General features: G+C 42.1%; 1 protein-coding gene across 2 annotated transcripts in view; it reads left to right on the top strand.

Annotated features, from left to right (window-relative positions):
• Positions 1-2,075: 2,075 nt before the first annotated feature.
• Positions 2,076-15,381, top strand: part of TMOD2 (tropomodulin 2) — a 33,557-nt gene continuing 20,251 nt past the window's right edge. Inside the window, exons 1-3 of one of the 2 annotated variants that reach the window (XM_032700336.1) lie at positions 2,076-2,172; positions 12,500-12,708; positions 14,415-14,571. In XM_032700336.1, the coding sequence (XP_032556227.1) occupies positions 12,583-12,708; positions 14,415-14,571 (283 nt within the window). In that variant the 5' untranslated portion in view covers positions 2,076-2,172; positions 12,500-12,582. Of the gene's footprint in view, positions 2,173-2,394; positions 2,475-12,499; positions 12,709-14,414; positions 14,572-15,381 lie in introns of those variants that run through there. The other variant, XM_032700334.1, reaches the window with a different exon arrangement.

Below are 15,381 nucleotides of genomic sequence, written 5' to 3'. Positions count from 1 at the left end.
GCCTGGCAAGTCCCACACATGGGAAATATGGTCAGTGAAGGTGGCCACAGTCATCCGATGTAAATGTATCACAGCAGGCATAGCCCATAAATGGGACCTTGTGTAGTCCAGACATGGGATATAACTCAGATCCATGAATTGTATTGAATACATTTGTCTTTTAGTTTTGCAGTTTGGGAAGAATGAAAGATTACTTAGAGCACACACACTGAACACAAGACTGAAGTGTGATATGGTTTTACTTTATATGCTGTGATTTTAAGGAGAGTGTTATTCCTATACATGTGAGTAAACACGTATATTGTGTTCACCTACATTTAAGCTATTTACTGTGTATATTTTTGCCTATATGTCTCATGAATATGTCTCATGAAGGCAACCTGTGCCTTCTCTTAGACAAAGACTGATCATGTTTCTAATTTTTTGATTGCAAGTTTGATTGCATGAGGTATAAGGAAGGAGGAAACATGAAACCACAGCCAAAGAAGAGCAGAACCTAGTGACTTCAGCCTAACTCTCCACTTCTTGCAGAGGTCTTACATTGTTACATTTCTGACAGAAAGTAATATGAAGTGAATTTGTCAGCAGATACAAGGTAACTGCAAACAGAAAAGTCAGTATGGGAGGGGTTCTTCCCATTCACATCAACTGAGAAAGAGTTTCAACTTAATAAATACATTTTAAGGCGTGACAGGAAAATCTGAGCAAAAAAACTTGCAGAAGTTTATCAAAATACAAACACTCCAAGTTAACTTTCGCTCTTTGTTGATAGTATACATTTCCCTTTCCCAGTATTTATATAATTATGACTCATTCAAGCCCTGATCCTACAGACCTAGATAATATCCCAAAAGATTTGGTTTTAATCCATGCCAATAATTAAATCCACATTTCTCTGTCACATGTCTGAATGAGCCCTGTTTGCAATGAAGCTTCAACCTCAACACCAAACCAAGAAATTCCTCTTCAGCCTGAGCCACCAGGTTACAGAGCAGCAGATTTCAAAGCAATTTGGTTCAGCTTCCCTGATGCTTCTGGTACTGAACAAGCAAAAGCACTGATGCAAACCCTGTTGTCTTTGAATGCTTTAAGGCAGAGAAAGAAAGGGGAAGACCATGGAATAAATGGATCTGATTCTTTTCCATTTCTGTTGATCTAATATTTTGGATGTTAACTGATGCCTGGATATCCCATTTCACAAGAATTTTGAGGCAATGAGGCTGCAAGCAGATAATTGCAGCTTGGAGCATCTTTCTGCACTCTGCACATTATTGTGAATACAGGTGTTTTCCTGAGCAGCAGTGGCAAAATGCCCATGGTATAAATCTGATTCTTCTGCTGTAAGTCTTGCTACAGAGACCTGGGGTATTTGTCAGGTTGTGGAGTGAAGGCATTGTATTTCCTAGGTGTACTTTTTTTTCTTTTTTCTCCACAGGAAAATTCATCTCTGGTGCAGCATCTGCTTCTTAACAAGGCAATGTCTTGTTTTCCTGCCGATGTGTCATGAAATTTAAAGACATCCCAACTATGGGAACAGGTTTTCTGCTGCTGGTGACTCATCACTTAGTGCTCAGAACCAAGGGCCTCAGTTCAACTAAATCCCAGCATCCAGTGAAAAGGTTCTGATAGATTAAATTATGGACAAATTTAAATTAATTACTGGGGGTACATTCAAATCATATTACATATAATTTTGACCAATGGTCAACTTTAGTATAGATTAATAGAACAAATATAAATCGAATTGTCAACACTAATTAAAAGAATGAAGGGAAAACATCAAAATGGTCTCAGAGGCCAGCACCCTCCACTCCATAATTGACTCCCTGGGCAACACATCTTGGTGCAGGGTGAGGGCCGGTGCAGGCCCTGTTTGGCTGGCTCAGTTTGCAGAGGGTGTGTAAGAGAAGCAAATCGCGTTCTTTGGGATCGGCTGCCTACACGTGCACCCAGAACTGACCAGCGCATCTCCTGGGGAGGCCGTGAACCGCGTGCAAGGAGCGAGTGCTGAACCGCTTAGAGATGTGCCTGGGGCAGGGGCGGTGGCTGCAGGGGGAGAGCATCCAAGCCACAGTCTGTTTTCATGAGCCACCCAGAAGAGGGGCAAGGCTGCGGCTGCATCACGCCAAGCCAAAGGCGAAGGGGAATAAACCTGTGGCGGATATGGGTTAGGTGGGATTCCACCCGCAGGCTTGGGGCAGACAGAGGCGGAAAGGGCTGAGAGAGGGCGGGGGGACCAAGAGGGTGGGGGCAGGAGGGATGCTGCTGGCGGAGCTGGCGCTGGCGGGGGCTGGCAGCGCTGCCGCTGCCGCTGTCGGGGCCGGTGGTGCCGGACTACGAGTCCCATCGTGCCCGGCAGGGCAGGCCGGCGATGCGCAGCCGCCGCGCCGGGCACCCACCTGCCGCCGCGGGCGCTGGGCTCGGGGCGCGGAGGGGCGCGGAGGCAGCGGCGGCCGGGCCGGACACACGGCGGGGTAAGGCGGCCCGGGCGGGGCGCGGGGCATCGCCCGCGGGCGGCCCCGCGGGGCTCCGCGCACTGCGGAGCGGAGCGATGCGGAGCGGGCGGGGAGCGGTGCGATGCGGAGCGGAGCGATGCGGAGCGGTGCGATGCGATGGGCACGGCGGGGCGGCGGCGTGTGGCGGAGCATCCCCGGCGCGGGGTTCGGATGCGGCCGGTCCCGGCCCGACTCCACCCGCGGCCGCGGGATCGCCGCCGGGAACCGTCCTGGGAATGCGGGGCACGGAGGGATCGGCCGGGCGGCCCCGCCACGCCCGGGGCTCGGCGGAGGCGGCTCTCCCCGAGCGCCTTCCAGGGCAATGCGTGTGTGTTTATTGCGGAGCGCTCGCATCCTTCGCGCCGGGCGTGAAATGACAGAAATTAGATGGAGCGGTTTAAAAAAATAAGAAAAGGAGGTGGTTTTTTTTGTACATGAAGATGAGCTGCCCCTCCTTGGAGATCTGTCTTTTGTATGTCAGAAATACGGCAGGACCGGCGGAGGGTGGTTCTGCTCGGCGGCCGGGGAACAGGTCAGAATAAACGGGCCAACGACAGGTTCAGGAACAGGATGCTGATTTAGGGAATTTAATAGCATTTCCAAGGTCTTGAGATGCAAAATGCGTCCTAAACCTCTGCATATTTACATTAGATATCACACGTACCCTGTTTTGTCATCTTCTAATTAAAAAAATAAGAGGGTAGCCTAATTCAAGGGGTTTTGCTTTGATGGAAGCTTTGGGGAAATTTCTTTTGACAGAGTAAAAATCCACAGTTGATTGATGAGAAACCTGTAGAGAAATCTGAGGACTGTAAATACCAAAAAATCAATGATGACTGGTTAGATTCATGTGACCATCCTGAGCTTAGCAGTAGCATAAACTTATGAAAAAAAGAGTTTAACATCATTAATGAAGAAAGAAATTCAGAAATGTAATGATATCAAATATCAGTTTAAAAATAATTGGAAGAAGCAATTATATTTTTATACCATGAATGGTACACTGTATAGATCTATGCTTTTGACAGTGTTTAGTAGAGGAAATATTCAGCAAGTTACTGAGTAGCCTATTTGTAGTAAATAGATGCAGTAATTCAATTTCTTGTCATATGAAAGCTTTTCCTTAACTGATTATTCTAAGAAGTTGTCCTTGAACTTCCTCTGTTCTGCCCTCCACTCTTGGAGATAGGAACATGTAATGGGAAAGAAACACCTGGGACCAACTGGCCTAGTACTGCAGGCATCACATCCTCAAATTCTATGCAAGGGATACAATTATTAGAAAAATAAACTCATACTCAGGGATGCATGGCAGTGTCTCACTGAGTTATGCTATCAATATTGCAGTCTTTTATGCATTATTCTGCACTCATTTGCTGTCTAACAGCCTGCCTGCTTTTGCTGTGGTGCTCTTTGCTGTACAGCTCTTAACTGGTTTCCACTATGGATATATTTAAATTTTTACCACTCTGTAAAAAAATGAAGATGGTTACGTGAGTTATTTTAGTGACTTCACCAACCTTAATTCCACATGTGCCTCTTTTCCCACTCATCCAGCTTGGCTGTATTTGTCTGAACTTAGCCAGTAGCCTCTCTCGTCTTGATAACCTAAATAATTTTGTTCAAAATAGTGCCCTTTGCTCTCTCATTGCATAACTTTTCTTTCTTTGCAAAATTATTATTATTTCCAGTATTTACAACTTCTGGCAAGCATTTCTGCAGTAGACAGCATTTCTGCTGTTACTAATTTGTTTTAGGGTTTTTTTTTGGTAGCATTCCTGTATTATTGAACCTCATAGTTTGGTGCCTTCCTGTAATTGAGTACCCTTTTGACTGAGACTGAGGTGGCTGTGCAGGGTTTTGCACTGGGAGGCTCCAGGTAGCATCCTGTAGCCACAGGTATTTGCATGTGGTGGGTTAATACTGGGGTGAATGCCTGTGTTCTGTTTACTGACCACAGCACACAAGTGTAGCAGTGACTTTTGTTTAACAGTGGAGTTTGGCCATCATTATTTGGTGCCACAAAAATCTGTAAATTTTTTTTAACTGTTTTTAAATCCTTCTTTCAAAGAGCAGCTGGGACTGAAAGTCCAGCTGCTGTGCTAAAATAGGGAAATGTGAGAAGAGTGACAAAAAGGTAGCACACCGCTTGCTATCTGTTGGCAGCACAGGTGAAACAATACTCTTGTTAATAGTACCCAGTGTCCTTTTTTCCTATCAATGTTTCCAACATGTGGAAAACAAACACTAGTGTTGTCTTTTCCAGGGCTGGCCTGATCTATTTTGTTGTAAAAATAAAAAGTCTATTTCCAGGTACAATTTATTCTCCTGTTCGTTGCTTCAGCTATCAGGATGTGCACATCAGGGATGGCTCCTGGCTTTGGTTTATAGCTAAAATGCAAAAAATGTAAGGTAGTTACAATGTCCCTGTACATTGTAAAAGGAAAAAAGCTTAGGAAAGATGCAAAAAGAAGTTTTTATAGAAGGTACCTGCAAGTGATCATTATTAAGGATCCTAGTTCTGTGGTCAGTAGTACATGCTCTTTACCTTGCCTTTGGGTCTCTCTCTGCTGTGTTTTTGCTTGGCAAATATTGTTCATTTAGAAGATCCACTTCAGTGAGTGAGACTGTCTGTGGAAGAAGGGACCCATAACCAAAGGAAAAGCTGTCCAGTGCTTGACACTTGAAAGATGGTTCAATTCCTTGTCTTGCCACAGACTTCCCATTTGACCTTAAACAAGGCATTTCTTTCCCCTGACAGAGCCATGGAGAGGCTCTCATGTGGCTGATGGTGTTTAAGGCGCAACAACCGTTGTTTCCATGTAAATGTGGTTGATCACTGAGGATATCAGACCCTGGCCTTTGGCTTCCCAAGGATGCCTTTGTACAAAGCTGCAGATAACTGATACCCCAATGTGTGCTTTGCTTTGCATTCGTGGTGGATCTGCTGATTACAAGAACTTCAGTTCTTTACATAAGACACAGTCTGGGAGACTGAACTGGATAAAAACAGCATCATGTAAACATCACAGCTGTTACTGTAATGGGCATGGTCTGTGTTCATCTGGGGACTGCAGAGCCATGGGCTGCTGTGTCACAGACTGGGAGCACGTCTGCTCTGTGACTCTGCTGACCAGGGCAGGTACAGCCTCTTGTTCCAAGGTAAATCAGCACCTGGCTGCAGAATCAAACCTGCAGAGTCTGGTAGTTATTGAAGGAGGCTGAAATGTCACTGATGGCCCACAGAAGATAATGAGGCACTTTTCTTCCAGTTGCTGTCAAATGGACACTTCCAGTCTCATCCAAGGACTGTTAGTCGACCACCACCAGTACAGCTCAGCAGGAGGGTGTTCTGTTCACATCAGAGTGGAGCTTATAGATGACAAATTGTGGGTGGAGCTGCCTCTTCACAGTCTATTTTGTCTGTATAAAAAGACTCTGTTCTGCAGGATTTTCAGCCTTGCACTTCACACTACCCTTAGTTTCAGACAGTAACTGTGTTACGTTTTTATTTTAGAAAAACTAATTAACCTTGCACAGATTTTCAAATCATCACTGGAGTTCTAAAAATGGAAGAAACCTACCTTTCGGTTCCACAAAATTACTGTTGCCATGAGCAGAAAGATTGTTTCATTATTTCATAACTAAACTTTACCCTTCTAAAAGCAAAGGGGAGTCTTCATCTGCAGGAGACCCGACAGACAGACAGGTCTCTGGTCTTTTCCATTTCCTGTACTAGATACATCACTGGAGTGTCAGAACACCATAAACAGTCCCATTGATATCTGCGATGCTTATGTTCATTCTATCATCCTCTTCCTGTGGGTAGGAATTGAGTGATTTAAAGGTTGCTTTTATTAAGTAAGACTGGCTTAAATCATCATATGGTCACTGTATCATTTGTCATCATTTTTGTATGGAAACAATTCTAATGGTTATGATCTAAAAATATGATGATACCTAGAAACAAGTTACAAATTCATCAGGCATTGTAAAGAATACTTCCTTCCTAGGACTCAGTTTCATGTTTTGAATGCTTATGAGTAATATCACTAATGTTATTTTAGAAACAATCAGAAATTAGTTATTACATAACATTATTTTGCATCAGTAGGAGAAGCATTAATGTCTCATCTTTCTTTAATCACCACTGAAAAACTTTTCATGTTATCTGAATCAAAGGGAGTACATCCCTTTATGTCTGAGTACATCCCTTTATGTCTTCTATAAATAACAGTACATTCATATGGATAATTTTGCAATATACATGATAGTTATTTTCTTATAAAGGGCATGTCTGAACTCCCATTAAAGTGAATTGATGTCTCACATTTTATTTGCATGGAAGTTATGAGTCCTCCAATTAGGAAGCCAACTGTAATGTAAACAACAGAGTGGCATAAGCATTACCAAGGTTCAGAAGGGCTCATCCAATTATCAAGTGGAGTTTCTGATTCTGTATGATTATCCTAAAAGTTCAGGCCTAGTCTAGTATTAGGACAACATAATTGTTGATTATTCACTGGTCTCTATGTAGGACTAAACCAGTTGCTAGGAACAGAACATGAAATAACCCTGCATTAGCCCTGGAAAAAACCAGCGTTTTAAATATACAAGGATTTTTAGGGATTCTTGAAGAATCCAGTTCTACAGAACCTCAAACAGGTTGTTTGCTTTGATCCACCAAGTGACCATGCTGTGTCATGGATGGAAAAGAGTTAGAAAAGGTGTCTAAACTGGAACAGTTCAGTGCTTCTTAAGGTGGAGTTCTTCAGAAGTTTTTCTGGGGGGAAAATAGACAGAAAAGTTGGGGAATTCTAGAAGACCAAATTCTTTACAGATCTCTCTTCCATTTGCTACCTGTGTGAGTTTCTTTGACATGTCTACTGTGTCTGCATCAGGACCTGTAGCTAATACTATTTTCACCCTACCCACACAGAACTCAGTTCTGTAATGCTTCCCTGTATGTTCCTGTCACACCTGTGTGCTGTGCTGGCACTAATGAGTTCTTTCTAACTTTTCTGAGATTTCTGAACCTCCTACCTCAAAACATGATCTCTTGAGTATACATCTCCCATATATTCATGGTTGGAAAGTACATTGGTACATTGGTCTTGCATTTTAAGTATAAAAATTAAAAAGGAACCTTATTTACATGTCAAACAATGGAGTATTTCTAATTTTTTTTTTTTTTTTTTTTTTTTTAAGTTTAAACTTTCAACAGCCCAGACTGATTTTCCATAGCCATTCCTGGAAAGCAGAGAGGTTCCCTATCTGGCACTTGATTAAATGTATTGGTGGAAGCATTCCACTGCCTGGACAGTGCAGGACAATCATCCTCCTTCTGCTGAGCATCTGCTTGTGTTGCACAAACACGGCTCTTAATCATAATGGCCCCAATCCTATTTATTTGGTCCCGTATCAATTTAACTTGGGATTAATTCCACCTGTTTCTTATTTTCATGTTTAGCTACTTCAGTCTATTTAAAGAAAGGGAAAAACTTTTCCACATTTACAGATCAGTTTCGCAACTGTTTTTCAAAACACAAATATGCACCACTGTGGTTATGGAGATAGTTGGAAGCAGATCGTGCAGCAGGATTTCCTTTCTAAAGATCACTTGTAATGATCTGAAAAAATGAGAACAATTTCTCAAATCTGGTTATAAAAAGGTATTTTTTTCCCGAGAAAAATGCAAAGAACTGTGTTAGATATTTCCTATTCAGCACATCTCCCTGTACATCATAAATGCACATTGCCAAGCAGCTTCTTTCTTACCTTGTACACACTATCAAAAGCTCAAAATTAATATCATCGGTATCACAGTATTCTCATTTCTACAGAACCCAGAGACATGATGTTTCTGTAAGTGTACAGGTTGTGTTTTGACAGCAAGAGTCTAAAGTGCCTTTGTAGCTGCTGCTCCATAGAAGGCTCTGTAGTTCAGCTTGTCCAACACTTCCCAAGGGATCCAAGCAAATGTGAGTGGGACCTCTCTGACAGTCAACATTAACTCAGCAGAGGACTGATTCACTCTCAGAAAGAAACATCTCTTATCAGCAGTAGAAAATTATGACAGTGTCATGATATCAGCGGAAACTACAGCCTAGCTACTCTACAAAGCCCTTTCAGAAATGTATAAGGATAACAAAAAAGTACTTATGGAACATGGCAAAGTATAGAGGAGTTATATCACAGCAGGTGTTGACTACATAGAGCAATAATGATTTTATGCAGGCTGACTAATGACACCCTTTTTCTCTTTGGAAACACATTTCAAATCCTGATGTTGACATACGTGACGAAGCTGCCCCAAATAAAACCATATGTATTTCTTTCTTTAAAAGGAAACAAAATTAAAAATATAGCAGTGGGTTCTTTGAAGTTCACTGTGAAACCTCTGTGCTCCACAAAGATTTAAAAGTAGTATGTGGTTAAACAGAAATGCTGCCTCTCGCAGTTCTGCATTATCCAGAATCAGCACAGATTTTACCTTTTGGGCACCCAGCAGAGTGCTTTGCTTTGTAACAGTGGGGACTCGGGCCCATGGGAAACTACGATGCTCCCAACTGAAACTAAGTGCAGAAAAAGAGATGGGATTTGTGTTCTTCCCGTTCCTTAATCTCCTCTTTCACACTTCCCTGTAAATGTGAAGGAAACCCCACAGTCTTACCCATGGTCCTTCATTCTGCTTCCCCCGTTGTCCCTGATACAGTGTAACATTCAACAGCACATTTCCTCTGCAGTTAGACTGGACATCTCCCTTCTACTGCGTGACACCTGATCTGCTTTGCTATGTTCAAAATAACAGTAGCAGGGAGTCTTGATTAGGATTGCTTTTTTAACTAATGGTGTCATACAGTAATCATAACAAAGCAAATCCAGTGGATATCAGGTATAAGAAGTAAATAGTATGTGCACACTCAGAAAAGCCAAGCCACAGTAAGAAGCCACACAGGCAGCATATGGTCCTGTTTACATACACTAAATTAACAGTATGGAATCCAATTAGGAAGGTGGAGATCGTAATCAACACATTAGACAGCAGTTTCCAGAGTGCGTGAATCAAGACTTCAACATTTCCTTCCCAGACTGAATGATGCTGAATTGTTGGATTTATCTCATTCCCTTGGTTTCCCATAATGTGACTGTGGTGAAAGGTCAATCTAGTGCATGAAGCCAGGACATGAGCAACAGGCGTTTCAGCTGAGCTTGCAGTAGCCTCTTCAGCAGAGTGAAAGCTCCAGAAGAGCTTTAGTGCTTACGGGGATTGTGGACAAACAAATTCCCTAGGCACCGTCTTGTGCTTTTGTTCAGTCACAGAAGAGTAGGATTCTGTTGTGAAAGGGAAATATCAAGGGAGTTTCTGTTGCAAATGTGTGCATACAAGAAAAGCATGATTTCAGTCTCTTCCACTGCTAATCTAATAAGGGTTATCCAGTACAGTGCTTCATGCCATGAGGGAAGTTAGGCTGATACATCAGCAATATCTGGGTTTATGTGTCTCTTTGGGGTATCCCTGCTGCACATGGTCAGATACCTTCTCTTCCTAACAACTAAAAGGAAACAGTTACAATACTGGAACTGTCACCTGTTGAAAAGTGTCTCCTGGCACATCTTCCCTTTATGGCTGAGCATGTAGGCAATTCACAAAGGAATCAGAGTGTCTGGTGCACACAAACCATACTCTGCAGTACCTGCCCATTAGCACCTGGATTCAGCTTGGCAAAGTTTTTGACAAAAGCTGTTACAAACACGGCCTTGCTGATACCAGTAAAACAATTCCTGGCTGTGTTGCCTGATGAGAATGGTGCAGTGCCGAGGAGAGAGCCAAGGGAGAGGTTCTGGTACCAGGCATCCTGCACCACAGAACTGCTGACCCTCCACCAGGGAAACTGTTGTGTGCTCTCACTAGTTACTTTTCCAACAACATTTAATTACCCCAACCTTGGGATTATATTTCTTTCTTTTCCGGGGATGTGATTAAACTCTAATAAAATAACCATTTAAACTGTTAAATAGTTTTAAAAAGCTCTAATCCCTTCAAAGAAAATTTCCAGCTCAGTTAATGGCTGCTAGCTGAAATGTTATGTTTGTAATGAGTTTATCCAAAGGAACTTAGAGAAGGTACCTGATGCCTTAGTGCAGAATGTTGTGCTGCAGCTCAATTTGTTTTTACAGTTTAAACAAATATCACTTTTAAATAAATGCTTTTGGTATTCAACAAGTATTGTTAAATTGTATTGATTAAACACATATCGAACTAGTGTTCTCTTTAAGCACCAAGTACACAAAAACATTAGCTCTTTTGGACTTTTTTTGGCCAAAATATCTCTCACACTCATTACATATGATGATATTTTGATATTATAAGAAAATTACACACCTGTTGTAACTTTGGGAAACATCAGATGCCGACTAACTTCCTGAAAGAGACCCACAATTTAAAGGATGGTTGAATTCTATCCTGACATTTGGAATGGCTTGTTGATGATGTCATACCAGGAAAACAGCAGCACCAAACAGAGCAGTAATAAGGAACAAAATGAGAATGTGTCAGGGAAATAAAGCTTTTTCTTGAAATAGGATGTTTAAGTATTTCAAGTCAAGGCTCATTGTGCCTTGCAGTAGTCATAGAATTCCAGATTTTTCAAATTTTTAATTCTGCTTATCCTTTGTAGGTTTCTAATTTTTAATCTTTTTGATAAATAGAAAAATTATATATGTTTTAATATTTAGTATTTTAATAGTGAAACTCTTAAGTAAATGAAATATTTTCATTTGGATCTTGAATAAAAGAAAAATAAAAATCAGGCTTCCAGCTCATATGAAGAGAACAGAACCCACATGGATTTTTTTAGCTTATGACTCCTAAGGACGTGGTCAGAGGAAATCAGAGTTAGGGCTGATACGTAAGCCAGTCGTAGGTGCCAGTTGGTTGGTTTCCATATCAACAATGACTTCAAAATTCATGAATGCAAAAACTCAGCTGTAAAACTGCACAGTGAGCTGTGTAATTCAGAGAGAGCTGGTGCTGCTGTGGGAAACTGGGCAGATTTGGGGGCCTGGAGCACAATTAAAGTCCCCAGATAATGCTGTTTCTGATCACAGATTAATTCTCTTTCACTCCGTCCATTTACAGGCTGATTCTGGTTCTAGAATTTGTTCTGGACAAGAAAAAAAGCAAGTAAAGACAGAGAGTCCTTTGTCATATTGTCATATGACAAATAATATGACAATGACTGTTGTGACCATGCAAATGAGAACTTCTTGTTCCTGATCAGTTGGGATCATCTATAAGGAACCACATTCAAGTTTAAAAACTAAGAGTTTTTGAAATATCGAGTCCATATTTTTTCTATGGCTGTGTTTTGAACACCTGCTGGTGCCCCATGCAGCAGAATGGTTTACAGATAATCTTGTGAGCTATGAGTACCATGTCCTCACTCCAAGAATTATTTTGATGATAAGTGCTATCGTGTGTAACTGAACATGTTGAAATAAGACTAACAACCAGCATAGTTTAAAGATGTTTCGGTAACCAGAATGTGCCAAGAAGTGATCCCAGGTGATGTGGGTTAGCTTTCAGCCACCAGCAGAGCTGGAATAAGATAAAATACTTCAAGGCATAACATTTTGTTTCTTGTTTGTCAGTGCTGGACTGTTGTCTGTAACTCTACCACTTTCCTTTTGGCCAAAAGAGCAAACAGATACTGCTGTTTGCAAGCAAATTAAATGGAATAGATTTATTTCAATGGAAGAGGAAAATTCCTAATGTTTTTCTTATCTATTCTTGGAGCTTCTCTCTGCTGCTGCACCCAATCCTTGCTGTTCCATGGCTACTGCTGCACAGGCAGCCCCAGCACTTCCCACACCCCCCCTGCTGTGCCAGGACATGTTGCTGCTTTGTTTTCATTAATAAAGTGTCAATGTGACTCTGAGCACGTGGGCTTTCTAGGACTCTCAGCTAAATGGAGATACTCATAATGCTTTATTGTTAACAGCAAGTGAGGCCACAAGAAGCTCAGTACTCCTGAATGGTTGAAATCTTGACAAGCAGCATCAGTGGAGCAGTGCAGCAGGAGCCATGTCTCTGCCCTTCCGAAAAGAGTTGGAGAAATACAAGAATATCAATGAAGATGAAATACTCAGCAAGCTCTCAGAGGATGAACTGAAACAGCTCGAGCATGTTCTTGATGACCTTGATCCCGAGGTTAGTGATGGGGGCTAGGAGGATCATAGTTCAAGAGTTCCGTGTTATAAATGCCACATACTGCAGCATTGTTTATTTGTATTCTGTTACAGTGTAGCCTAAAGTATGAGCAGCTCAGCTAGGGACACTTTGGTTGTATTCCTGCTGTGATGTGCTCCTTGCTTTTGTACAAGTCACTGTAGCCTTTGTCTATCCCTTATCTATTTAGACATGAGCTTGACTGCAATCTAAATCTTTAATCATGTTTGTACACTGCAGCACAATGAGAAGCTTTTTATGGCTGCTGTTTCTGAGCACAGCAATAAACAAACATAACGTATGTTTGCAAGGATCAAGTCTTTTGAACTTCTGAAATCTGTTGACTGTGGCATTCAGCACAGATATTTTTAGCTGAAGAGAACATATTTAGGCATGATTAAGAGAAGTAAGATTCAGCTACACAACTGTCATTTTCTAGGGAGTAAGGATAATTTGGATATTTGAAGACATCCTCACAAAGAATTTAAAGATCTCTGCCCTGAGAACCACTTGGTCCTACAATAATAAGGTTACAGTCTCAAGTGTGCTGGGAATTCTGAATGTACCTACCCCAAAACATTCAAACTGATGTAGGAGTGTGAAAACTGGCAGGTAAACTGGCAGATAAAATCTGTTCAATCTGGAGGCAAAATAAATTTGGAAAAACACAATCAATTTATAGTTTCTAATTCTATAACACCAATTTACCTGGAGATTAAGGGTGGGCTTTACTGTTCTCTCCCTCCATGTTGCCACTCCCTCACTACTGCCACTTCTACAGTGATATTTTCTGGTATTTTCAAGTGTCTGGAATCTCAAATGGTGACACAGAAAAAAATCAAAAAACGGACACCAACCAACCAAATTAAACAGGCCATGGTGCATTGGAGTCACACTACCCATTTGTGCATGCACAGGTAAAATGTCTAGTGACTTGAGTTCACTGGATACACTCAGAATTCACTGGATATTTGCTATGGATCAGATTTACTGTGCATGTTCTGGTCAGTGATGAAGTGTTTCAGAAGTGCTCTGGGGCATCCTCGACGCATTGGCTTTACTACATGTGCACTCAGTCCACACACCTGTATTCCTTTCTGGGATTTCCTGGACTGGCATGTGGATCTCCTGGACTAAAATGTGGAAGCCTTATGCGTCTTCTTATGTTATGGGATGAAGATGCAACCACAGGGTCACGCAGCTATGTGTTGAGAGTGGGACCTATCTGCTTGCTTCCTCATGCTCTAAATAGCTGAAGTCCACATCATTCACCAGTCTCTTTCTGTGCATGCCATTCATGTCTGAAGTCCAGGAGACATCTGCATTAGAATGAAAGGAATTTTGTTTCTTATGAGACAGAGAAAAATGGTGAGGAAGAGGAGCAAATGAATAGAAGGAAATGTGTAAAAGATTTACCTGGACTGCAAACTCTGTGGTCTTATGTGTAACACAGAGGACTCTGATCTTAGTTCTTTGGTGCTGTGATTGTAAATGTGGTTCATAAAAATATTAATAGGTGGTAAATCAAGAAGCCTGAACAATATACTGGTTTTCATGGTTACATTTAGGTAAGGTGTGTTATTGCTGTCGCCAAAGAGCATTATGCAAAGAATGATGGCACATAAAAACTGACAACATTGAGATGAAATTTGGAGCACTGTATGAAACTGCCTCCCTCTCCTCCACAGAATGCTTTGCTTCCAGCGGGATTTCGGCAGAAGGACCAGACCACTAAGGCTGCCACGGGCCCTTTCGACAGGGAACGCCTGCTCTCGTACTTGGAGAAGCAAGCGCTGGAGCACAAAGACAGAGAAGACTTTGTGCCATTTACAGGGGAAAAGAAAGGTACCGTCCATCTTCATGTCAGTGTTGAGTGATGGACTGTCTGGTGCCTGGCTTTTTTGTGGAATACACTGGGACAGAAGAGGGGAAGGCTGTTACTGAGCAGGGTGAGGCTCAGGAGTCAGAGCTAGAGCTGTTGTGGCAGCAGCTGAAGGGATGGTTTTATTTGCTGCACAGGGGTCTGTCTGACTGCTCTGGAGTTACAGTGGCAGGTTTGATGGCTTGTCAGTGGCTGTGGGAACACACAGGCTCCAGCCCAGCAAAGGGCTCAGTCAGCAGCTCCCTGGGCAGCAAATCCCTCTGTGTGCAGTTAAGCATGGACAAAGGTGCCCTCACCAACCTCACAGGGACTATTCCCATGTTAACCATTAGGCCCTGCAAGGGTAGTGCAGTGGGGGGGAGGAAACATATAAATGCCTTCCTGAGTAAGTCTTGCCTACAACTGCTGTAAGTAACAACTCAGGGAATAAAGTTACACAAAATAAGTATTTTTCCACTTGTTTGCTAGCACATCTGGCAATGCTATTCATGCAGACAGTTTCCCTGCTACCCTTGTCCTACAGCTCCAGGAAAAAAAGGGGAAAACAGGAAAACCTAATTTGAATAATTCAAACTTTGGTAGGATAACCTTAGGGCAGGAACAGTCATATTTTTTAGCAAACAATATTCCTTTAGCCACACTACCTCCTTTTCCTCTTTTGTAAAAAGTGGATAAAAATGCCTACCTCAGGCCACCCCTTCCTTCAAGAAGGAAATTCCTATGCCTGGGTCCATTTCTGGCCATTATTTCAATGGGTTCTGCTTAAGGGAAAG

The sequence above is a fragment of the Chiroxiphia lanceolata genome, chromosome 12 (assembly GCF_009829145.1).
Source record: "Chiroxiphia lanceolata isolate bChiLan1 chromosome 12, bChiLan1.pri, whole genome shotgun sequence".
Classification (NCBI taxonomy): domain Eukaryota; kingdom Metazoa; phylum Chordata; class Aves; order Passeriformes; family Pipridae; genus Chiroxiphia; species Chiroxiphia lanceolata.
This window is presented reverse-complemented; position numbering and strand designations above follow the sequence as displayed.